Genomic DNA, 23311 nt, shown 5'->3' on the forward strand with positions numbered 1-23311 from the left:
TACGTTGAACAGCACTGGTCCCACTGCTGATCTCTGGGGGACACCACTATTTACCTCTCTCGATTTTCAGAACTGACCATTTATTCCTACCCTTTGTTTCCTGTCTTTTAGTCAGTTATGGATCCATGAGAGAACCTTCCCTCCTATCCCACGACTGCTTACTTTGCTTAAGAGCCTTTGGTGAGGGACCTTCTCAAAGGTTTCCTGAAAATCCAAGTACACTATATCCACTGGATCACGCTTGTTCTCATGTTTGTTGAAAGAAAGAATCAAAGAATTCTCTCAGAGAATTCTAATAGATTGGGGAGGCATGATTTCCCTTTACAAAAGCCATGTTGACTCTTCCCCAACAAATCGTGTCCATCTATGTGTTCAATAATTTTATTCTTTACAACAGTTTCAACCAATTTGCCTGATACTGAAATTAGGCTTACTAGCCTGTAATTGCCAGGATTGCCTAGGGAACCTTTTTTAAAAAAAATGGTGTCACGTTAGCTAACCTCCAGTCATCTGGCACAGAATCTGAACTAAATGATAGGTTACATACCACAGTTAGTAGTTCTGCGACATTGGTATCTGTGCTTCTGATAGCACAACCCTGTATTTATTTGGTACAAATTTTCTGCACACATAAAAGTCTGGCAATGCTCACTGAAGCTATTTGTTAAAGTTTGAAAGACAACAGAAATGCCACTCACTCATCAAAAATATCTATTCATTATAATTGATAAGTCTCATTTCTCCCTCTGTACATTCTGCTCATTCTGAATTGATGATAGCAGTATGATTGGGATCTTAGTAAGCTACCAGAATCAGTACAATGCTCAGTGACTTAAATTGAAGGAGGACAAGTCCAAAAGACAAGTTTTTCAACAAAGAACTATTTCAGTTTCTTACTAAGAACAAACTTTATAATATTTAAAAACTGCTGATACTTACCATCCATTAAAAAGTTTGTGAAGCTCTTCAGTAAACCACACATACTTTGCCAAACAAGAGAACCAGGTTTCTTCCAAAGACTTCCCTGAAAATTTTCTTGTACTTTCTGTAGTAGCATCATTGAAACTTTAATGGCCATCAATAAATCATGCATCAGTCGAGTTTCAGCAATACTATTTCCACTAAGCTTTCTGAAAAGGAAAAAAAATATAGAAATAAAGTCAACTAAAATTTCTATTTCCCCCATGCAAATATTTTGTCAAAGTTACAGAAAAGAAAGTTTTTTTACTTTGTTCTATCCACTGAGATTATAAAAATAAAACAGGAAAGCTAAGTCCAAGGCATTTTCACTTTTTTTTTTTTTTTTTAAAACAACTCATTGCATGCTGATTAAACAAATGCATAACTTTGTGAACAAATCTCGTCAGTCTTCATATTGTTACAATCAATAATATTAATCACAAAACAGCCACAAACATTTCAATTTCTTTTGATATTTTTCTAAGTCAAGATAACTTGTGCTGTGATCATTTTTTAACAAACCTGGAACAGGGAAAGTCAAGTGGAATACTAAAAACTTAACACGGAAAAGATTTTATTCAGCCCTTGCTATGTAAGCTAAGGTCCCATTCTCATTAATATCAAGAAAAGAATGGACCAATAAGTGTTTAGCAAGATTGCATTAGGAACATAAAATAGTGATGCACTATCCCAACTTTCCAAAGAAGCCCCATTCATTATGATGGAACCTGGGTTTCACCTTTTCAGTATTACATCACTAAGTTAACAGGACAAATCCCTCTCTATTCTTCCAGTATCTTTTCCTCTTCTATTATTAGATATGAAAATACAGCATTCAGATGTCTGTTAGGTGGCATAGTACTGCACATATCAATTTTATCACTATGGCATTTACATCATTAATGGATTTATTGTCACCAGAAAGAATATTCATAGTCAACTGTATCTTCCACAGAGAGTGGATTTGAAATAGCTAAATACATTTCACATTTAATTTCACTTGCCTGTTTTCCTCCTGTATTTCAAGGACAGACTTCTGCAGAAACTGAAGAACTATTAAAAATAAATTATAGTAAGAAATTATTTTGTTTAAAAACAGACTGAACTGCAAATATGACTTGGTCCCACATGTGTGCGTGCAGGGTTCGTGCATGGACAGAAAAATTATTTGCCAAATGAAAGCAACATTACAACAGTACATATCAATCAAGTTTGAACTTCAGTATAGTCTCATAGGAGTAGTGTTCAAAGGAAGTGGAAAAAAATCCATTATAAAAATTGTACAATTCCCCTGGGCTGTGCAACCTTAAGTTATGCTGAGAAAGTCGATAAAGAGATGGTTCCAAAATAAGGATTGGCATCTTGCTGGAGGAAAGGAGCTCACTCACACAAGCTTTGCTCATGCAGCTTTGCAACAGCCTGGGGCAGCGGTGGCCCACCTGAGCCTGAGAAAGAGCCAGAATTTACCAATGTGCACTGCCAAAGAGCCACAGTAACACGTCAGCAGCTCCCCATAAGCTCTCCCCCACCCCCAGTGTCTCCCACCCACCAGCAGCACCGCCCATCAGCACCTAACCCTCCATCCCTGCGCCTCCTGCCCGCCACGATCAGCTGTTTTGTGATGTGCAGGAGGCTCAGGGTGGGGGGAGGAGGAGCAAGCGCACGGCAGATGCAGGGGAAGGAGCCTTAGGGGAAGGAGTGGAGTGGGGCTGGGGCCTGGAGCAGAGCCAGGGGTTGAGCAGTGAGCACCCTGTAGCACATTGGAAAGTTGGCCCCTATAGCTCCAGCCCCGGAGTTGGTGCCTATGCAAGGAGCCGCATATTAACCTCTGAAGAGCCACAAGTTGGCCACCCCGGGCTGGGGTCTTCGAATTTTGTCTGGACAAAGACCTAGTTTTCCAATATATCAAGTTGCCATTACCCTATGGTCTAGAAACGGACTCTAATAAATGATACAGTAATTAACTGCTATTGGTAGATCAAATTATTCATCACTGCCAGTTCCTGGTTCTCTCTCTTTGGTAATGGTTCACAGATATCACATCCAACCTGAGGGTGGGGAAGTGGGAGAGAGAATGCCTCGTGTCACTTAATAGCAACTTCTGCTCTGAAAAGGTTCCACTGAGATCTGTTCATTCAGAACAGCAATAAATGCAACTAAGGGAATTGAAGATGGAAGATAAAAAGTCATGGAAAACAGACGAATCTACCAAGTTCCAGCTATAATGGAGAAGAATATCTTCATGCAATTTTTTCATTTCTAGTAAGCCCACTAAGAAGAGCTGTTCAAAAATTGTTTATATTATCTTCACATTTAGTTTTTGTTGAATGTGAGTTTTCATAAAGAAGAAAGAGTGGGGTTTATGCACATTTAAAATTTCATGCCTGTCTTAAGCTATTCTCAAGAAAACATAAGCAACCAAAAAGGTTACATTTATTATATCTGTTACAGAAATAGCATGACCTTACCTTCTTTGAATAAATTCTTAATACTTGCTTTACCTATAGGGGGGAAAAATATGTATTTCAATAAATGTGTTGGAAGCAATCATTTACTTTATCTCAATAAAGTGAGACCAAGACCATTATAAACAATACCAAGTTAAAAATATGAAAGATAATATTGCATGTCATCATACCTAGGCTGAAGTTTTCCATACAGGAAGCAAGATTGTCCATTACTTTTCTGTACAAGCATAAGTCTGTAGTTTTTAGTTCTTCTTTAAGGCAACGAACAAAACTGTGCACTGCTTCAGTCGTAAGTTGTTCAGGAAGGCCATTTAGTGAACTACAATAGAAAGAGAACAATCAATTATTTCGAACAGAATATTAAAAAGCATCCACAATATCAAAGTTGCCAAATTGGTGAAAAACTTAGGCCTCAGTCCTGCAACTGGATTCATGCAGGCCTGTATTGAGCACCCATGACTTGAATGGGGTTTTGTGCAGGTGCAAGGATGTACTCAGGCAGATCTGATTACAGGACCGGAGTTTAAGGCATTTTACAACATTGGAAAAAATAAACATAAATGAATGCAAGTACAAAGGTATTCGGTAGAAACAAGTCTCAGTTACATTACTCTAAGACACGAGGCATTTTTAATTACAGCCAGAAGTACAAAGTTTGTTTTTAAAAAATTAGCTTCTCCCAAGCCTCTGTTACTCCTGAGGGAATTCTGTACCAAAAAATTAAAAATTCTGCAAAATTCTGCAAATTTTATTTGTCAATAAATAATTGTGGCTCCAGCATGGCAGTGGGGAACACAGGCCACTGGCGGCACTGAGGTGGGAGATCACCCTGAAGCCCCCACCTTCCCTAGTACAGGGACTCAGCAGTGGGGCTCCACCTGACCCGGATACAGTGCTAGGGCTGGGCCTGCCCCAGAAACACCCCAGGGCCCTGCCCTCCTGCACCAGGTATGTGTGGGAAGTCTCAGCCCAGCAGGATCCAAGTGTGGAGGGGCTTAGTGTTGGGGGATACAGGTGTGGAGTGAGAGGTTTCTGTGTGGGGCACTCTGGATGCGGGCAGCTCAGTGGGAGATCTTGATGCACAGAGGCTCATTGGGGGTTCTGGGTGCAGGGGCAATGGGACTCTGCAGGGGATCCAGGTGAAGGTGGTTGGGGTTCAGCGGTGGGGGTCTAGGTGTGGGGAAATGGGGCTCAGCTGGGGTGGGTGGGGGTGGGGGACGCAGTGGGGGACTCCAGGTGCTGGAGAAGTGGGGCTTGATGGGGTGGGGGTCCAGGTGTAGCTCCTTGGGGATCAGTGGGGGGGTCTGGGTGTGAGGGGCTCGTCGGAGGGGTCCAGGTATAGAGGGGTAGGGCTTATCAGGGTGAAGGTTTGATGGGCCTGCTTAATAGGGGAGCCTCAGCTGCTGCTGAGGGGACACTGCATGCTGGGCTCCCGCTTCCCCCTGCAATTGCCCTATCCCCTTTTCTTCTCCATCCCCTCACTCCCACATTCCCCTTCCCCTGCCCTGTTCCACCCCCATTTCTCCCCCATTGCCTCTCCCCCCCCCCACTCCCTAACCCCCCTTCACTCATTTCCCCCACCCCGCCCTTTACCCAGAAAACAGGAAGGCTCCCAGCACACAGAAGAGGAGCACGACTGGCACTAGGACCCAAGAGTCAGCGTTCAGCTGTAGAGTCAGTGGAGCCCAGACGCAGCATCCTTCAACTGGGCAGCTCTGCGCTTGCAGAAATAAGTGGGGGCACTGTAACGTAACCCTGTATGTCGCCCATGCCTCACTTCTGTCTGGAGGGGGGCAATGCCCCCCAAACTGCACCCAGGGTCATCCCCCCGCCATTCCCTCCCGGCACGGCTTCCCTGCCATTTTCAGCAGGGAAGCACAGGAATTCTGCGGGGGGCGGGGGGCATGCATTTTCTAAGGGTGAACAGCCACACAGAATCCCCCCAGGAGTACTCTGGGCTAACTGCTTCTTCATCTTTTTCACCACTCATCTTTTCATTTTCTCCCATGCTGCCCCTTTGACTTTCAGCAGCCTCCCTCGCCTCATCTCTTCTAACCTCGTAACCCCCTTCCCCAAAAAGAAAAAAGAAAAAAAAAAGGAGGGAACTCTCAAACATAAACACTTATTACATGAAATCCTCCAGGGATTATCACTGCAAGATTCAGACTGCTTCAATACCTCATGCTTGTCACCCAATGTATCATCTGTTAAAGTAGACTACCATCCTTAGGGCAGGGAGCTACTTATGTATATGACGCCAAGCACTCACTCACACTCAAAATATAACCAACATTATTTCAGCATTTAATTGTCCCCTAAATTAGTAGACTATAAAAGTTACTTTTCATACATAAGGATGGAAAGCATAGAAGATGGGACAGTATTTTTGGTTGCAAACTATTTGGATAACTCATAGGAAATCAAACTAGTCAGGATTTCTCCCCCAAACATTTTATTTAGTGTATAACTGTGAACACTAAGCAAATTTACCTCTCAGACTGTGAAACAAACAAGGAAACAATAGTATCCACAGTATTAATCTTAAAAGTGTATTTACATTAGATTAAATTAGATTAGATTAAAAGTGTCTTTAGAGTCTGGTCCTGTAGTCATTACTCAGGGAAAAATCCTGATTGGAATAAACAGCAATTTCCCCTGATTAAAGGCTGCAGGATCAGACCTTTTATCATATTTCACTGAATTAGTGTTTCTCCCCCCCCACTGTCACATTTCCACAGTTTAACTACAAGACTCATCAATGAGATAACACATTGATAATGAGGGAATTCAAAGAACATAGAACATTAGAACGGCCATACTGGGTTAGACCAAAGGTCCATCTAGCCCAATATCCTGTCCTGCCAATGCCAGGTGCCCCAGAGGGAATGAACAGAACAGGTAATCACCAAGTGATCCACTCCCTGTTGCTCATTCCTGCTGGAGAAAAATCCAGAGATATTGCCCTATATACCCATTCTTTACCTATAACAGAATTCTACATTGTGTCAAATTAATAATTTGACATCATCAAATAAGCTCTTTAAGAGCACTGGGCATTTTTTTTTTTTTGACATTTAGTCCTCAGAGCCATAAAACAAACCTCAATGCAAAACAGAAGAGCTATTAACCTCGGGCTAAGGGAAAGGGACTTTGATCCACCACCTCTCTCTTGGAAAATGGGAAATGAAAGAGAAGGAGCAATGAATACGCAGCACCTAACTATGCTTTTCTGAAACATCCATAACTATGAAGTGCTCCAGCAAAGGGGCTTCCATGTGATCTTTTCTTTCTGCATTTTGAGAACAAGCAACAGGGAGGTAGACCCAAGGGCCTTCCACGGTTCACTTATGCTGTGAATATCTGACTAGAAGTAAATGCTGATTAAGCAGCATTTATTTGTACTGGGTCCTCTCTACCACTGTTACTGCAATGCTACATGGGGATTTAATTTACTGAAGCACCAAGAAATCAGCCCTCCACTCAGATATCTCTGCATTCAAATCACTAGGGATTCCCATCCTTACAGCTCCCCTAGGATTTGAGAAGTTGGGATGCTACACCTCCTGCTCAATCTTCTTTCCTGCTTCCACCCAAGGAGACGACTGCTTGGATTCTCCACCAGGTCAAACTTGTGGAGGTTCCTGACTCCCCTGTCCTTTTCCCATGGGATGGAACAACCGAACCTTTCATCTGTCCCCACAGAATGCATTTGGACTGCTCATCGCAATAACTTATTTATTCAGTGCCATTCATCCTATTTGTGTTTTTTCCTTGCTATTATATTGTTCTTGGGGGGGAGAGAGGGGAAATGGAAAAATTAAAAGAGCTAACAGTGGCCTAAAAAAGGTAGCAAACACCACTGGAGCAGAAGTGACGGCGGCGAGACACCACCAGAAGAGGGCGCAATAACTAACAGAGCTGATCCCCAGGACATCCAGCAGGGGGCGCCACAGTGGTGAGTGCCACCCCATCACACGCTGGAATCCAGAATACTGTACTAAACACAAATGTATTTAATATCTGCCAGCCTTACTACTTCACATCTGACTGGACAATAGTTGATTGTTCTGTAATTTGCTTTTTTATATTAATTTTGTTTAATCGCACAAGGTTCCATTAGAATATAGAGCTATTAGATTTAGCCCTTTGCCCCTTTTCTAACTCAGAATTCAAATTAAACACACAGCATAATATTTTGTTTCTATGACAATGACCTATTTAACTTTATTAATTTAAACCTATTAAAATATTTTATTTAATATGACACATTCTAATTTAATTTTGAAAGTAGAGCATATATGAGTGTCAGCTTTTCCACTATGAAACCTTATTTATTGGGGTTTAGAATAGCCAAAAAAATTCCTTCCTATCTTAAATCTGGCACATAGTTCCTCACAATGGAAAAGAGTGGTTTTTAAAGCAACATGAACCAAATAACTTTCAGTGATATGCTTTTGTAGAAAACAAAGCTGTTGTTTTTTAAATTAAAATCTATTTGTTGCTGTATCCAAACCAAAAACTTCATTTTAAAATGACATTTGGAAAGCATTTAATGAATTACATACACACAAAGGGTAAAACTAGTCTTAAATTCTTTAATCTGAACTACTGCTTTTGGATATAGCCATTATATTAAAGGAAGTACTATATATACTCGTTCATAAGCCGAATGTTTTTGGTAAAAAATTGACGCATCAAAGAGCGGGGGTCGGCTTATAAATGGGTCTACACCAAAATTTGATGATTTTAAATTCTATGGAATCATTGAATTGAATACCTAATACATTGTCGTTTTGTTTACCTGGAGTGTCTGCAGGCATGGAGCCCCTCAGCTCCCTGTGGCCGCGGTTCGCGATTCCCAGACAATACGAGCTGTGGGAAGTAGCGCGCCACTTCCCGCAGCTCCCATTGGCTGGGAACGGCAAACCGCAGACACTGTGGGGTGAGGGGCTCCATGCCTATGAACGCTCCAGGTAAACAAAACGTCCAGGCCTGCTAGAGGCTTACTCTAATGGGCCAGGAACCAAAGTTTGCCAACCCCTGAAATATAGGGTTGGCTTATGAAAGGGTCATACAGTTTTTGCTATTTTTACCTAACCATCTTGGGGGGGTCGGCTTATAAACGAACGGGCTACGTGGAGCACGTATCAGCTTAAATTCTCATATTGCTTACCTTGGATTCCTTTTTTTAATAGTATTTACTTGTCTTTCCTTAATGTTTTTAAAATTACTCCAAACCAAGACTCTGCAGAATTTGTTCATTCTCCTAGGATAGTATGAATAAAATCCCGGGTGGATTAAAACTAAGTAGAGCCTGGATATGGCTATATCAAAATTTAACAGGCCTCTAAAAAACAGTGAGGTGCCTCTGTATAAGTTCTTCCTCACACTCCCAGACCACCTACCCCAGAACTCCTTGAGATTTCAACCCCCCCAGCAAACTTCTACTCCCCATGACTCCTTGGGATTCTTGTTCCCTTCTATCCCTTCAGTAGACCCAAAAATGAAATCCTGATCCCAATGAAGTCAATAGGTGTTTTGTCAGGATTTCACCCACGGTTTTCCCACTAAGTCACTGCTGCACCAATTCCAAATCTCAAGCATCATACCTTAATCTACAGTTCACCAGCAACAATGAGACCCACCTTGCAATGAGGTCAGTGGGAGTCTAGCCTGTATATGGACCGAAGGATCAGGTCCATGCAGCTACAGAATTAGGAGCAGATGCTGCACAAAAATGTGTGGAGTTGAATTTCTGTGCTTGCATGAGCCTAGGTCCACCAGCGCACATTTCATCACAAAATCAAGGCCTCGGGCTCTAATTCTGCAACTAGGTGCATGCACGCAAGTTCCCATGCCACACAGGCTCCCAATGACTTCAAGTCAATGGAGTTTTGCACAGCTACAGGAGGAACACCAGCACAGAATACATTGCACAACTGAAGCTTTATATTGTATGCTAGAGCACAGATAATTTCTTACTGCTTATGTTTTGGAGTGTATGAAATTAAAACATTTAAATACAGGATCCCAAACCACAAAGATATCAAAAGGTGTAAAATTAATGAAAACCATACAACAGTACCTCCTAAGCATAAGCATGTGCCACCATAGCAGCTATCATAATAAAATTCTTTGTACTTAGATGGAACACAGACACTAAGATTCATCTTTGACTGTGGAAATAAGTTTTATTTTCTACCCAAATGCCATTTTTAAGTTATATTTTAATATAGTTTATAGTACCCACATGTGTGTTACTTCTTTTTGTTTCACATTCTACCATTTCTAGTCATGAAGTATACCTCCAGACCATAAATCAAATAATTTACCTACTCAAATAAATCATATTCATCAACCAACATAAAACGATCATTTCTACAGAAGCCAGCTAATTTTAAGGCAGAGAGGACAACCCACGTCCTTATTACAATAATAATGAATGTCAGTAATGGAACTATAATACAATAAAGTACCTGAAAGTTAAGTGAAATAGTCTGTGGCAGCAGACGTTGCTACTTAGCTAAAATTCTACTATTTTTGAAAAACAAAAAGAGTTTTTTATTTACTATCCAATTTGTTACCTTGCCAACACCTTTTTCAAGGGATTCTTTGCGCCCAGTGAAAAATACATCACTCCAACAATATCCAAACAGCATTTAATCATGGGACTACATGCAGAGTTTCTATCCATCCTCTTCAATAATGTCACAATCTGTGATCAACAAATTAAAAATCATACAGAGTTTAAACTTTTGTTTATGTTCTCATACATAAAATAAATGAAATTCTCCTTTACCTAAAATTTCATTTTGCCAAATTTAAAAGAATTTACTTCACAAGTTTCTTTTTCTGCCACCAAATTTCAACTGTCAGAATAAAGGTTCAAAATTTTTTCCTGTTCTGTATTTTTTTCTGCTGGCAGACACCTCGCAGTGTCTGATTTCAGAGGCGCTGAGCACCTCCAGCTCCCACTGAAGTCTATGAGCATTTCTGAAAAATCAGACTAAACTTTTCATACATTTGGAGGATTACCGACTGCTCTTTTAAACGGGTCCTAATAATGTTTAAAATGTAAAAGACAAGTGTACATTAAAAACAGCTCTTGCTATTAGGTGCCTAGAAAATTCCCAGGTATCGTGATAAATTAGCAGTTACAATTTACCATTAATTAACATTAGCAAAGACTTACCTGTTTGATAGAGTAGATTTGATGGATACCATCAGACAGCTGTACACAGTGCAACAGCAGAGAAGCCAGATTTTGGTCTTCAGCATCTGCAAATGCTACATTTTATTTGGGAAAAGAAGCTCTCTTTAATCGGGAACCACATAATAAATAGTAAATTGATTTTCTGAACCAGTAAACAATTCATAATTATATCATATTTGTAACATATCACTATTGTTTTATCCTTTTCCCCCCCTACACTTGATCTGTCACCCTCCCCAGCCTTTCATCATCATAACAATACTTAGCACTTATAAGAATACATTACATGTTCAATACCTTAACCCTTAGCCAAGTTCTTCACAGAGCAAAAATGACTGCACTTATATGAAAATAGTAGATAAACATTAAAGCCAGAATCAGCCCATTATTATTCTGCAAAAGAATCTGTGTGGATATAAGAATGTACCCCTACACATACTTTTACAGAACATAAGGAGGTGATCCTGAAAACACACTCACACATGCACAAATTTCATATTCATGTAATTTTTGTAAGAAAAATTAACAACCAAAGGGAAAATCCATGCTAAATGGGAAGTTCAACTAGACAAAACCCAATGCAAAGAAAAAAAGCAAAAGGAAACAGAAAAGCCAGTTCAGACCTCATTTTTAAAAAGTCACTTGGAGTGACTCAGAAAAGGGCCAACTGCAGAGCTTCTAAGATTAGAGTATGTAGGCATCAGCCCTGTAAAGAGAATTGCATAGGTAGACCACAGCACCTGGCCGCTTCTCTGTGCTGGGTCAGGGACACAGTGCCAAATACAGGAGAAAAAACATTCACCTCAGACTAATTTTGGTGGGCTGCTTGTTCCGTGTCCCTAAGGCCAACAGTGTGTCATGTCATACACAAGGGTTTTGGGGAGAGGACAAGAAGCAGCAGCCCAGACCTAAGGACTAAAGGACCTGCTAGCAGCAGATTTCCATCCCAGAACACAAGAGTGATATGGAAGCAGGAGGGAGGTGCTCAAGTTTCTCTCACTCTATTTTAACTGATCCAAAAGCAGAACGGTCATTGAGGCCAAAAACTCAGCAAGATTCTAAAAGGGACCGGACATGTACATGGACAACAAAACTATCCAGAGTTATTGTAATGAATGATAAAATTTTTGGAAGGGATATTAAACCACACACTTTAGGGCGCAAGCCATTCTAACAATGCAGTCATTTGGACTCTGGCTGGAGACCTGCGCTGCAATTTTACAGCCTCACAGCCTGAGCCCAAGTCAGCTGACACAGGTCAGCTGCGGATGTTGAACTACAGTATAGACATACCCTAAGATCAGGATGGAACTTAATGTCAGAAGCAGATCATCCCATATTTGATTAATGTGGTGTTTTTAACCTCCCTTAGAAGCATCTGCTTTTGGCCACTACTGGAGAAAAGATATTAGACTACATGGACCTCAGATCCATGTGTTAATTTCTATGTTCCTAATTGTAAGCTACAAAGTCAAAATTCTCAATAATATAAACATATTTGTCTTTATTACTAATTCCTTTTACAAAGACTACTGAAAACTTGTATCACATTTGATCACCAAACATACAACATTCTAAAAGTATCTGAACTACCTCTTCAAATCAAACTGGCCCTGAAAAATCCAAGAATCATGAGAAATACATGAATGCCTTATTTTGCAGTTATTTAAAATCTCTTGTGTGTTTTTCTCCTTAGGAACCCTCTGCATCTTTATCATAGTCCTAAAAGGTCCATTCATACTTTAAACCATCCATTCACACCCATGAGTAACAGCCAAGATTCCTCAGAAGGAGGATGGAATAGGACTCCTTTGAAACCTGTCAAGCTAAAAAGCCTTTAAAAAAAAAAAAAAAAAAAAGTTATTCTAAGGGACAAAGAATTAAAAAAAAAAAAAAAAAAATCTATTTTAGTAGCTATTCAGGTAATTCTACAAACAGACAAATTACACAAATTAATTTAGGGAAAAAAATAATACTTACACCGAAGTGTTTCAAGCTCTTGGCACTCAAGAACGAATGCATCAACTTGAATTTCTTTCTTCTTCTTCAAAACCATTTTTGTTTGATTAAAATGTAACCTACTTTAAAAAAAAGTTTTAAACTTTAGGACCTGCTAAAATACTGTTTCAAAGCATAATTAATTCACAGACAGTTTCATTTTTAGCTATTAACATTGATCTTCATTATTTTCCCTAAAATAGTTTGTTCCACTCCATTTTAATCTCCACAATCATTTTACAGGAAATGTAAATTCACTGCTGTTTCATTTTGTCACTTTTAAGCACTTCAAGCTTTTCATCCAAAATTCACTGAGGATTCATGACACAAAATAGAAGACAAAAACCACAGCACAGGCCATGTCTATACTACCACTTATGTCAGCAAAACTTATGTCGCTCAGGGATGTGAAAAAACACCCCTCTGAGCAACGTAAGTTTTGCCAAGGTAAGTGATACTGAGCTCCTCTCGCCGACATAGCTACTGTCACTCGTTACAAGTGGTTTAATTATGTCGACAGGAGAGCTCTCTCCCATTAGTACAGCTGTGCCGCTGTAAGATCTCTAGTGTAGATATAGCCACAGTCTCAAAACCAGTGGATGAAAGATAGGAACTATATAGCAATTTATACTGCACTCATAACCATGGTACCTGAGAACTGTAAGCCCTTGGAGGGCAGTTGGGCCATGTAATAGTGGCAGAAAACAATGATTAAAAATTGTTGGGAGAATAAGAATTAAAGAGCTAAATTTCAACTGGCCAAGGTCCTATCTCACTTAATGTTTAAGGCCAGCCTGACCTGTATAAATGGGATATGAAATCCACCAGGCAAGGTCTTTTAGAGATCTACTAGTGTAGAGATGTCTGGGTTTCTAATAAAGAGTGTTAAGTAACAAACAAGCAGGGCTGCCCAGAGGATTCAGGGGGTCTGGGGCAAAGCAATTTTGGGGGCCCCTTCCATAAAAAAAAGTTGCAATACCATAGAATACTATATTCGCGTGGGGGGGCCCTGTGGGGCCTGGGGCAAATTGCCCCATTTGGGCCCCCCCGGGCAGCCCTGCAAACAAGTGACTTTTCACCAGTATTAAAAAGATGTTTTAAAGCCCAATTACATGTTATTTGATGCAAAACTTTAAGAATTGGAAGGTGCATGTGATTGTAAATGGGGCACAGAGCCTTTCAGTTCTAGGTTAACAATTCAAAGTTTAGTTTAGGTTGGTAATGACCAGAAAGCATCACCACCCAAAGGTTGCTTGATAGTTTCTGTGAAATGAGATGGTAGTTTCAGCCTAGCTCAAGGTGAACAGTCACCCACTTCACAAGAACTACCAGACTTTAATCCCCAAAACTATTATAACATGTAAGCAAACAAAACTGGTGAGTAAACTATTCTCTTGCCACCAGAGTTGCGACCACATCCACAAAGGGATTTAGGTGCCTAAATCTCAGATTTAAGAACCACTGTGGTCCACAAAATCCTCCCTCTCTTGGTTGCTGCCTAATCCTGTAGGTGCATAAAGTCATTCGACACCTATGTTTTCACTGTAAAAATCTCCTATGTGCCTAAATAGCTGCATTTGGGCATTCTACAGCTGCTTCAGGCATGCATCTGGATACCTATCACATGCCTAAGCCCCAGCATCATCCTCAACTCTGGGAAAGATAAAAAGGGAGGCTGCCACCTCCTCCTCTGTCTAATCCAGGGGTCGGCAACGTTCGGCACGCAGCTCACCAAGGTAAGCACCCTAGCGGGCCGGGCCAGTTTATTTACCTGTTGACGTGGCAGGTTCGGCCGATCGCGGCCCCCACTCTCCGCGGTTCGCCGTCCCGGGCCAATGGGAGCGGCGGGAAGCGGCGCGGGCCGAGGGATGTGCTGGCCGCGGCTTCCCGCCGCCCCCGTTGGCCCGGGACGGCTAACTGCGGCGAGTGGGGGCCGCGATCGGCCAAACCTGCCGCGTCAGCAGGTAAATAAACTGGCCCGGCCCGCTAGGGTGCTTACCCTGGCAAGCCATGTGCCAAATGTTGCCGACCCCTGGTCTAATCTTTAGCCCACTGGTTAGGGTACCTACCTGGCATGAGAGAAACCCCAGTTCAATTCCCCTTCTGCCCAATAAGAAGGGGTTTGAACAGGGATCTTCTAGCTCTCAGATGATTGCTTCAATCCCTGGACTAAGGGATATTCTGATGTAGGTGTCTCATTCTACTTTAATTAAATACTTAAATATTAATTGGGGCACAGAGAGTGAGAATCACTCTACAGTCCAGTGGTTAGAGCATTCACCTGCAAAGCGCGAGACCCCCGTTCAAATTTTTTCTTCTCATTAGCTAGATAATCTATCACATCCCAGTTGAGTACCCTAACCACCAGACTAAGTTTTATAAAGGAGGCTTCTTCTTCTCCCACCCAGCTGTTTTGCGTTGAGTGAGAATGGCACCTGGCTAACAAGAAACGGCTTAGCCGCCTGACTCCAGGAGAGAGATTTCCAGCTGTGGATCGCAACCCGAGACATTTCCCTACCGCCCAGACTTCGGCACTGAACTCTGTGAGAGGGGCAACGCTTAGAACACGCCCTTTTCATCAGCATTTTCTACTGGGTAGCCTAGGCAGCTCCCCATCTAACTTACTGGCTTTTGCAGATCCCATTCTCTAGTACCTACCTCTCCCCACGCATTGCATAGGGAGGCTAGGCGGGTAACTCAGGTTTTGTGGATTCCAGTGATTTTCAATGCGCCTAAAAGTTAGATGTTACTATGCTCAGCATCAGAATGCCTAAGTCCTTTTGTGGATCCTGACCCTGGTTCCTCCATATCAGTATTGAGGCAGATTATCAAGGCAGTGTGGGGAAGCTAGTATTGCCACTGCCTATGCCATTGTGTGGGTCCGTGAACAGCAATACTTTGACAAAACAATGACACAGAAGTGTTCCTTTTTGTAGATTGTAGTGACTTTTTCCAGGCAGACTGTCGGAGAAGAACACAATTTATAATTTAACACAGTTATGCCATCTTTCAGCTAGCTTGGTCACTGAAGGTGTGGAGGAAGGGTCAAATTGTCTCATTTGAGTCTATAGAAAAAGAATAAACCAATCTTGTCCTTGAAAATCCCAAGAATTTAAATAACACTTCCATACACTGAGGGCTAATTTGACTGATCTCTCTTCATTTTAAAAAAAAAAAATTAAATTTACTGTTAAGGGAGGCAATGGATAGGGCACAGCACAGGGGGGCAGGACACCCAAGTCTCATTCTTGGCATTACTATCCAAATCACTTAGGATGAGCTCCACAAACAGACTCAGGCATTGAAACACTGAGTGTCAGAGCACCCAACTTTAAGGTGCCTAGAAAAGTCACAGGATCCACACTGCCACCCACAAAGCTGAATAAGGCGCCTAGGCTCCCTATGCCAGTGGTTCTCAAAGCCGGTCCGCCTCTTGTCCATGGAAAGCCCCTGGCAGGCCGGGACGGTTTGTTTACCTGACGCGTCCGCAGGTTCGGCCGATTGCGGCTCCCACTGGCCGCAGTTCGCCTCTCCAGGCCAATGGGGGCGGTGGGAAGCAGCAGCCAGCACATCCCTCAGCCCGTGCCACTTCCCGCGGCCCCCATTGGCCTGGAGCGGCGAACCGCGGCCAGTGGGAGCCGCGATCAGCCGAACCTGCAGACGCGGCAGGTAAACAAACCGGCCCAGCCTGCCAGGGGCTTTCCCTGAACGAGCGGCGGACCGGCTTTGAGAACCACTGCCCTATGCAATGAACAGGGAGAGATAAGCACCTTAGCATGTGATCCACAAAAGCCAGTATGCAGGGTGTGGAGCTGCCTTAAGCTAGCCAATGGGAGATGCCTGCGAGAGAGGCGTGTGCTAAGTGCCATCCCTCTCACAGAGGTTGGCCTGAGTCCAGGCTGCAGGAAGGTGCCTATCTTCGCTTGAGAACTGGAGTCACTCAGTTTAGGCACCTAAGCCACTTCTTGTGGGAATGAGTTAGGTACCTGCCTCACTACACAAAAAATGGCCAGAGGAGGAGGAGGTGATGGGACAAGAGAGAATGGAAATAACGAGAATAACACTATAATTTAGTGGTTAAGGAACCCACCTGGGAGGTAGGGGACGCGCTTCAAACCCTCTTGTTCCAATCACTCATTATTTATCCACAGTGGAACAGCTTCAAAAGGAGAGACTGAGAGAGCCCCATATTAAAATATCTCATAGCTCAATGGTTAGAGCACTCTCCTGAGGGACGGGAGACCCCTGTTCAAATCCTTTCTCCCCTTCTGGCAGAGGGGGGGAAATTGAACCTGGGTCTTCTACAACCCAGGCAAGTGCTCTATCCACCAGACTAAATATTACAAGGTGGGCAGCACCACCTCCAGTCAGATTTGGAATGGGACCTGATTCAGTAGGCATGCTTGAAGGCCACCTACTGGATCAGGCCCTCTATGCAACTTAGGTGGCTGAATGTCTATCTTCCCATTTTCTGAATCACTCTGGGCTTAGATGGGAAACAGACATCCAGATGCCTACAGTGGGGCAGCACAGGGCACGGCCCAGGCTCTAAAACTTAGGTGTCTCAGGGATTTTTACAGTGCAAAGTTAGGTTCACAGTGAGTTTTGGCACCTACAGGGTTATGCAGCAGCCATTTAGGAGCTTCATGGACTGCATTGGTGCCGTACACAGGGACTTAAGTGCCTAACTCTGGACTTTAGACACCTAAGTTGTTTTGTGGATTGCACCCTTAGGCAATCTGAGCTGAAAGGTTATCAGTAAAACTGTAAGACTTACTGTTTGTAAAACACTGAGAACTACTGATGAAAAATGCCATAAGTGCTCCGTATTATTAAAAACAATTTAAAAAACTGTTTCCTTTCAAAGTTAGGTTTCCTGTATCCCATTTATTTTTCAGCTGCTAGCTGGCCAAGATGTAAGTCCCAGGTTGTACCAGTTTCCATTCTCCAGACACATACAGTAGATCAGCGGCCACTTTAATTAATACCTTATCTACACCAGGCATTTTAGTCTCCATCATTCACCACCTGTGCAATTCCAGGTGATTGCAATGGTTAGATGACACCGTGGAAAAAGTGCCTTGGTGTCCACAGCCTATACTACTGATGCCACCAACAGAAAACTATAGTATCCTACTTATCATATCATAATCACGGCCAGCGGGGACTAATAAGTCAGATACAACCTCTTATGCCAAGGCTACCCTAGCAGTTTTTGAGATGAATAATTTGTGGAGAAAGAAAACATGATTTGGGACAGGAAGAGTCTCCTCCCAGAGAAGAGATTGATTTTATTTATACTAAATGCATAATATTAGTGCAAATCTGTACACATGAAAGAGAAAAAGATCATGATTCGAGGGCTTCAGTAACTCAGCCAGAGATTATGGGTCTATTACAGGAATGGATGGGTGAGGTTCTGTGGCCTGCAAAGTGCAGGAGGTCAGACTTGTTGATCATGAATGGTCCCTTCTGTCCTTAAAGTCTATGAGAGCCAAAAACTACTTTTAGGAAGTAACTTTAGGATTGTAATATTGAAAAAAAATTATTAAAGCTAATGTTTAAAATCAATTTTACACAAGTTAAGAAGGAAGGTACTGTACATCTGGGGTCAGGCTTGAGTTATGAGAGGTACTACACGTCCACAGCACCTTTCATTTAAGCATCTTGAAGTTCTCTACAATACCAATTTTAGAGATGGGGAAACTGAAACATATAGTGAAGAGCTAAATTTTCTCCTGGCCTCAAAATGTACTCGGACATGCATACCTACCCAGTTGTGCCCAAAAATGAGATTACTTCTTACGCAGCCAAATGCCTCAGAGACCACATAGATAAAGATCTGGCCCTAAGCAAACAGGCCAAGATAAATAAATGACAACATCATGGAAGAGGACCCAGGAATCTAGCATTCTAGTCCTTTGCTCTTCACCTACAACGTACACTTTCCAGTCACCCTGCAGGCAAGGGCATGAATGCAAGAGCACCAAGGAATTAACACTCTCCTTCTCCCCATCACCAGAAGAACGCATTTACCCCCATCACCTGCATTTACCCCCCTTCTCCACATCACTAGGGAAAGGGGCTGGACCTGTGACCCCCATGCCTCCGGGGCATTTATCCCCCCCATCTCCGCATCACCAGGGAAAGAGGCAGGGCAGGTACCCCCCACCCCACTGGGGCATTTACCCTCCTTCTCCCCAACACCAGGGAAAGGGGTAGGACCTGTGACTCCACACCCCTGGGGCATTTATCCCCCCATCACCAGGGAAAGGGGCAGGACCTGTGACTCCACACCCCTGGGGCATTTATCCCCCCATCACCAGGGAAAGGGGCAGGACCTGCGCCTCCCACCCCTCTGGCGCATTTACCCCCATCACCTGCGCCCCCAGCACGTGGGTTTCACTGAGTCGCGCCCCCCTTACCCGATGGGGACGCTGGCTCTGCACCCAGTCTCTGCTGCCGCCTCCTGGCCACCCACCCACACTGCCTCCGTCCCCAGGCGGGGCTCGGTCAGGTTCCGGCCGGGCCCCGCTGAGGAAGGGGCGGGAGAGGGAGGGGCCGGGACGCGGAACCAAACCGCGGCAGCTGTGAGTGACGCGCGCTGGCCCTCCGGCTTTCGGTACAGTGACTGACTGACAGACCCCGCTCGCCAATTACGACACAGACGCTGCCCTTTGGCCTCCAGGAGAGGCGGGGCTTAGAGCCCTTCCGTTAGCAGGATAAGCTCCGAAGCTAAGCGGTGCTGCTAAGGGACAGGACGTGGATGGGAGAACTGTCAATCAAGTGGGCTGAGGGCTTGTCTACACAGGAAACTTATCGTGCACTTCTCACCATGGTATCTGAGAACCGTAAGCCCTTGGAGGGCAGTTGCCCCTTTACCTCTTTTTCCAGATAGATCCATAGACTGAAAGTTCCTCAGTCTCAAAATCAGTGGATGAAAGCTAGGAACTGTATAGAAGTGTAAGTGCCTGCAGCAGCACATCGCTTGTGACTGTTCAGGAAGCAGAATAAGCTATATCTGTAAAACTGTATTGGGTTAACAAAAAAAAAATCACCCCAAATAGTTACATAGCTTTTCTAGTATGGCCCATTGCTTAGTGGGGTCAATGGTGTGGCGTGCCATGCAGTGGTGGTACTGCACACTGTGCTATAGGCAGATGGTGTCATTTTTAGAGTTTGATATAAAAATCCATTCCTGATTGTGGAGTAGTAAAAATTGGCTCTGAATTTCATTCACAGAATCCATGTGTCAGACACTTGGGCCCATGACTTGGAACACCTCTATTAGAATTCACCTCCTGGTCTCTGTCTTCCCAGGATCCACTAGCAGCAGAAGATGTTGGTTTGTTCCAAAACCCAGGTTTCATTTGAATATCCTCCATGTGACATTTCCATTCAAATTACCCCATATTATTTTTCCATACAAGTTGAGGTTTTCCAATTGCAGTGTGAGTGTAAATTCAGTTGGTGCAATTTAGGCAGCCAGTTTTGAATATTTGACCCTACTGTAATATCACTTCAGTTGCAATCAGCACTAACACAAGTTAGAGCAATGGCTCTCCACCTTTCCAGACTACTGTACCCCTTTCAGGAGTCTGATTTGTTTTGCATACCCCCAAATTTCACCTCACTTACAAATTACTTGCTTACAGAATCAGACATAAAAATACAAAAGTGCCACAGTACACGATTATTGAAACGTTGCTTACTTTCTCATTTTTACCATATAATTATCAAATAAATCAATTGGAATATAAATATTGTACTTACATTTCAATGTATAGTATATAGAGCAGTATAAACAAGTCATTGTCTGTATGAAATTTTAGTTTGTACTGACTTCACTAGTGTTTTTTATGTATCCTATTGTAAAAGTAGGCAAATATCTGGATGAGTTATGTACCCCCTGGAAGACCTCTGCATATCCCCAGGGGTACACGTAGCCTTGGTTGAGAACCACTGAGTTAGAGCACCCTCTTTAGACTGGAAGGGCTACTAAGAATATGCTCTCTGTAGGGTCTTCACTATGCATGATGACTAAACTTCTATGTTTTATACTGATGCTTTTAACTATTGTTAGAGTACTCACAACAATGGATTGGTACTTAAATAGAAATCATATAAGTTAGAATGTTACCTCTTTCTCCAGACCAAATTCCATTGTGGGTAGTTCTGAAGCCTACTGTAACTGAACCACCCTCCTGAATTTCAACTGGATATGGCATTCACCACTTCCGACCTTAGGCTGTCATGTAGCATTGCTGTATGCAACAGTTACTTAGGTTTTGCCTCAGAGCTGAGTGCATTTCGCTATGATGAAGTGATCCCCATCAGTAGAAAATCAGTGCTCAGCACTTTTGCCAGATAGATCCTTAAACTGAAAGTTCCTCATATCGGGCTTTCAGTCTGTTTTGTACATTGTGAAGTGCCATATAAAAATACAGTAACACTGTCTGAAAACTGCCCTCCAATTGCACAAGTTTATTTTATGTCTCCTGACCAACAAAATTTGAGGTGTTCACCACCAAACAAATAGCACTCTGCTTGTCATCTTGTCACCTGTACACCTCTTAATAAAACTGTAAAACTAATCAAACAAAACTAAAGTTGATTCTGCTTTAGCTAGCTAAGTAGATGTTACTTTGCTGTGCAAACATTCCCCATTCAGGTGTCAAATGGGATGGATTTTGTGAGATTGCAACTCCTGTACAGTGTGTCTTGCACCGTTTCCCATACCCACACAGTAACTGGGACCCTATAACACTTTTATAAGTATCAAGTAAATAATTTTCAAACAACAGAACATCAAATGAGGATGATCTTTCCTCTTTCCAATCAGTGATTTACAGTGGATGAGGATCCTTTCTCCAAACAGAGATAAGCAGCCTTATGTTTGCTGCAGTCCTTACACAGGTGAAATTCTCATTGAAAACTGCATCATTGACACTTGACATTGGTCACTGTCAATGTGAAGGACTATGGAGTAATATAACATAATTCCTGTTTTCTGGAGCCCTCGTGAAAATAACATCGCAGTGAGGAAAACTAATTATATTTGAACTCTGTGTCAGACATTGGTTTATCTGTTCTTATCACCTGGCAGTAATTTTCTCTAGGGGCCTAATTCTAAGTCCAGTGAAGTCAATGGTAGTATTTCCCTAGACTTCAACAAACTTTGGATTAAGCTCTAAAATTTAAGTTTAATTTCTATAGAGTCTTCTGATCTCTAACAGAATGGCCTGAGGGAAAAATAATATTTTTCTCCTGTTGTAATTTATCTATACATTCATATCTGGGAGATTGACATAATCACCTTGGTACCTTATATTCTGTGTTGCAGTTTCCCTCTTCCAACATGAGACTCTTCTGTCTCCAGCTTCTAAGGCCTTTTGTACACTACAGAGTTTTGTCAGCAAAATGCACCTTTTGGCAGCAAAACAGTGGAGGTGTACACACTGCAATGGCACTTTTGGTAACAAAATTCTTCAGTTTTGGCAACAAAATAAAACCACCTCTACAAGAGAGGGTTTTTTGCTGCAATATTTTAGCAACAAAGTGCCAGTGTAAACATGGTGTTTAGTTCTGTCTCTGTGATAGCTCAGTGGTTTGAGCATTGGCCTACTAAACCCAGGGTTGGGAGCTCAATCCTTGAGGGGGCCATGTAGGGATGGATCTGGAGCAAAAATCAGTACTTGGTCCTGCTAGTGAAGGCAGGGGGCTGGACTCAATGACCTTTCAGGGTCCCTTCCAGCTCTATGAGATAGGTATATCTCCATATATTTATTTTAAATGGTTTCCAGGAGATGTTCCACAATGCCCATCCTGACCGCTATGGTCAGCAGTTCGAACTCGGCTGCGCTGCAGCCCAGTGAATAACCACCCTCTCCCCCTTTAAAGCCCTGTGAATTTTTTAAATTCCATTTCCTGTTTGCTCGGTGTGGAGAGCTCACATCACATCTTCCCTGCTGACCATGGCGGCTCCACACGGCAAGCAGTCTCCCACTTGGACCAATGCAGAGCTGTTGGATCTGCTTAGTATTTGGGGAGAGGGGGCTGTCAAGTCCCAGCTGTGCTCCAGCTGTAGAAATTTTGATACCTACGGGCAGATTTCTTGTGGCTTGTGTGAAAATGGGTACGATCGGGACACAGTGCAGTGCAGAGCAAAGAGAAAGGAGCTGAGGAAAGCGTACCAGAAGGCAAGGGAGGCAAACAGTCACTTCGGTGCTGCACCGAAGGCCTGCCGATTCTATAAGGAGTTGGACACTATCCTCAGTGGTAACCCCACCTCCACCACCGAGAGCTCCATGGATACTTTGTCAGAGCTAGAGGCAGCAGAAAGTGAACCTAACCCAGAGGATGAAGTTGTGGACGAGCAGGTGGAGTTAGAGGATGATTTGGAGCACATGATGGGGTTGGCAGGTGGGTCAGCCAATCAAGAACTGTTCTCCACTCTGGAGTAGTCTAGCCAGTCCAGTGAGCAAGAAGCGGGAGAGGAGACCCCTGGTAAGTGGGGTTTTTTTTGAGTTGATGGTCCACAGTTACATGCCGTCCAGCTTTCATTTGCTTTGAGTACTGCGTAAGTGGGTCAAGGGATAGAAATGTAAAAGGCTAGCTGTGTTTCTGTGTGCTGCACATTTCCCTATGCAGCTAAGCAGTACAGCAGAACTGT

The 23311-nt window shown here is 42.9% G+C and overlaps 1 protein-coding gene across 1 annotated transcript in view; it reads right to left on the minus strand.

Moving 5' to 3' along the window:
• The window catches only part of THADA (THADA armadillo repeat containing), a 324328-nt gene extending 305183 nt beyond the window's left edge, over positions 1-19145 (minus strand). The window contains exons 1-8 of the mRNA XM_029911747.1: positions 19065-19145; positions 12622-12722; positions 10621-10715; positions 10013-10143; positions 3599-3747; positions 3429-3461; positions 1961-2013; positions 940-1126 (exon numbers count right to left, since the gene is read on the minus strand). Coding sequence (XP_029767607.1) covers positions 940-1126; positions 1961-2013; positions 3429-3461; positions 3599-3747; positions 10013-10143; positions 10621-10715; positions 12622-12697 — 724 coding nt within the window. The 5' untranslated portion in view covers positions 12698-12722; positions 19065-19145. The remainder of the gene's footprint in view (positions 1-939; positions 1127-1960; positions 2014-3428; positions 3462-3598; positions 3748-10012; positions 10144-10620; positions 10716-12621; positions 12723-19064) is intronic.
• Positions 19146-23311: the final 4166 nt, after the last annotated feature.

The sequence above is a fragment of the Terrapene carolina genome, unplaced genomic scaffold (assembly GCF_002925995.2).
Source record: "Terrapene carolina triunguis isolate 2854851 unplaced genomic scaffold, T_m_triunguis-2.0 Scaffold120, whole genome shotgun sequence".
In the NCBI taxonomy this organism is placed as follows: Eukaryota; Metazoa; Chordata; order Testudines; family Emydidae; genus Terrapene; species Terrapene triunguis.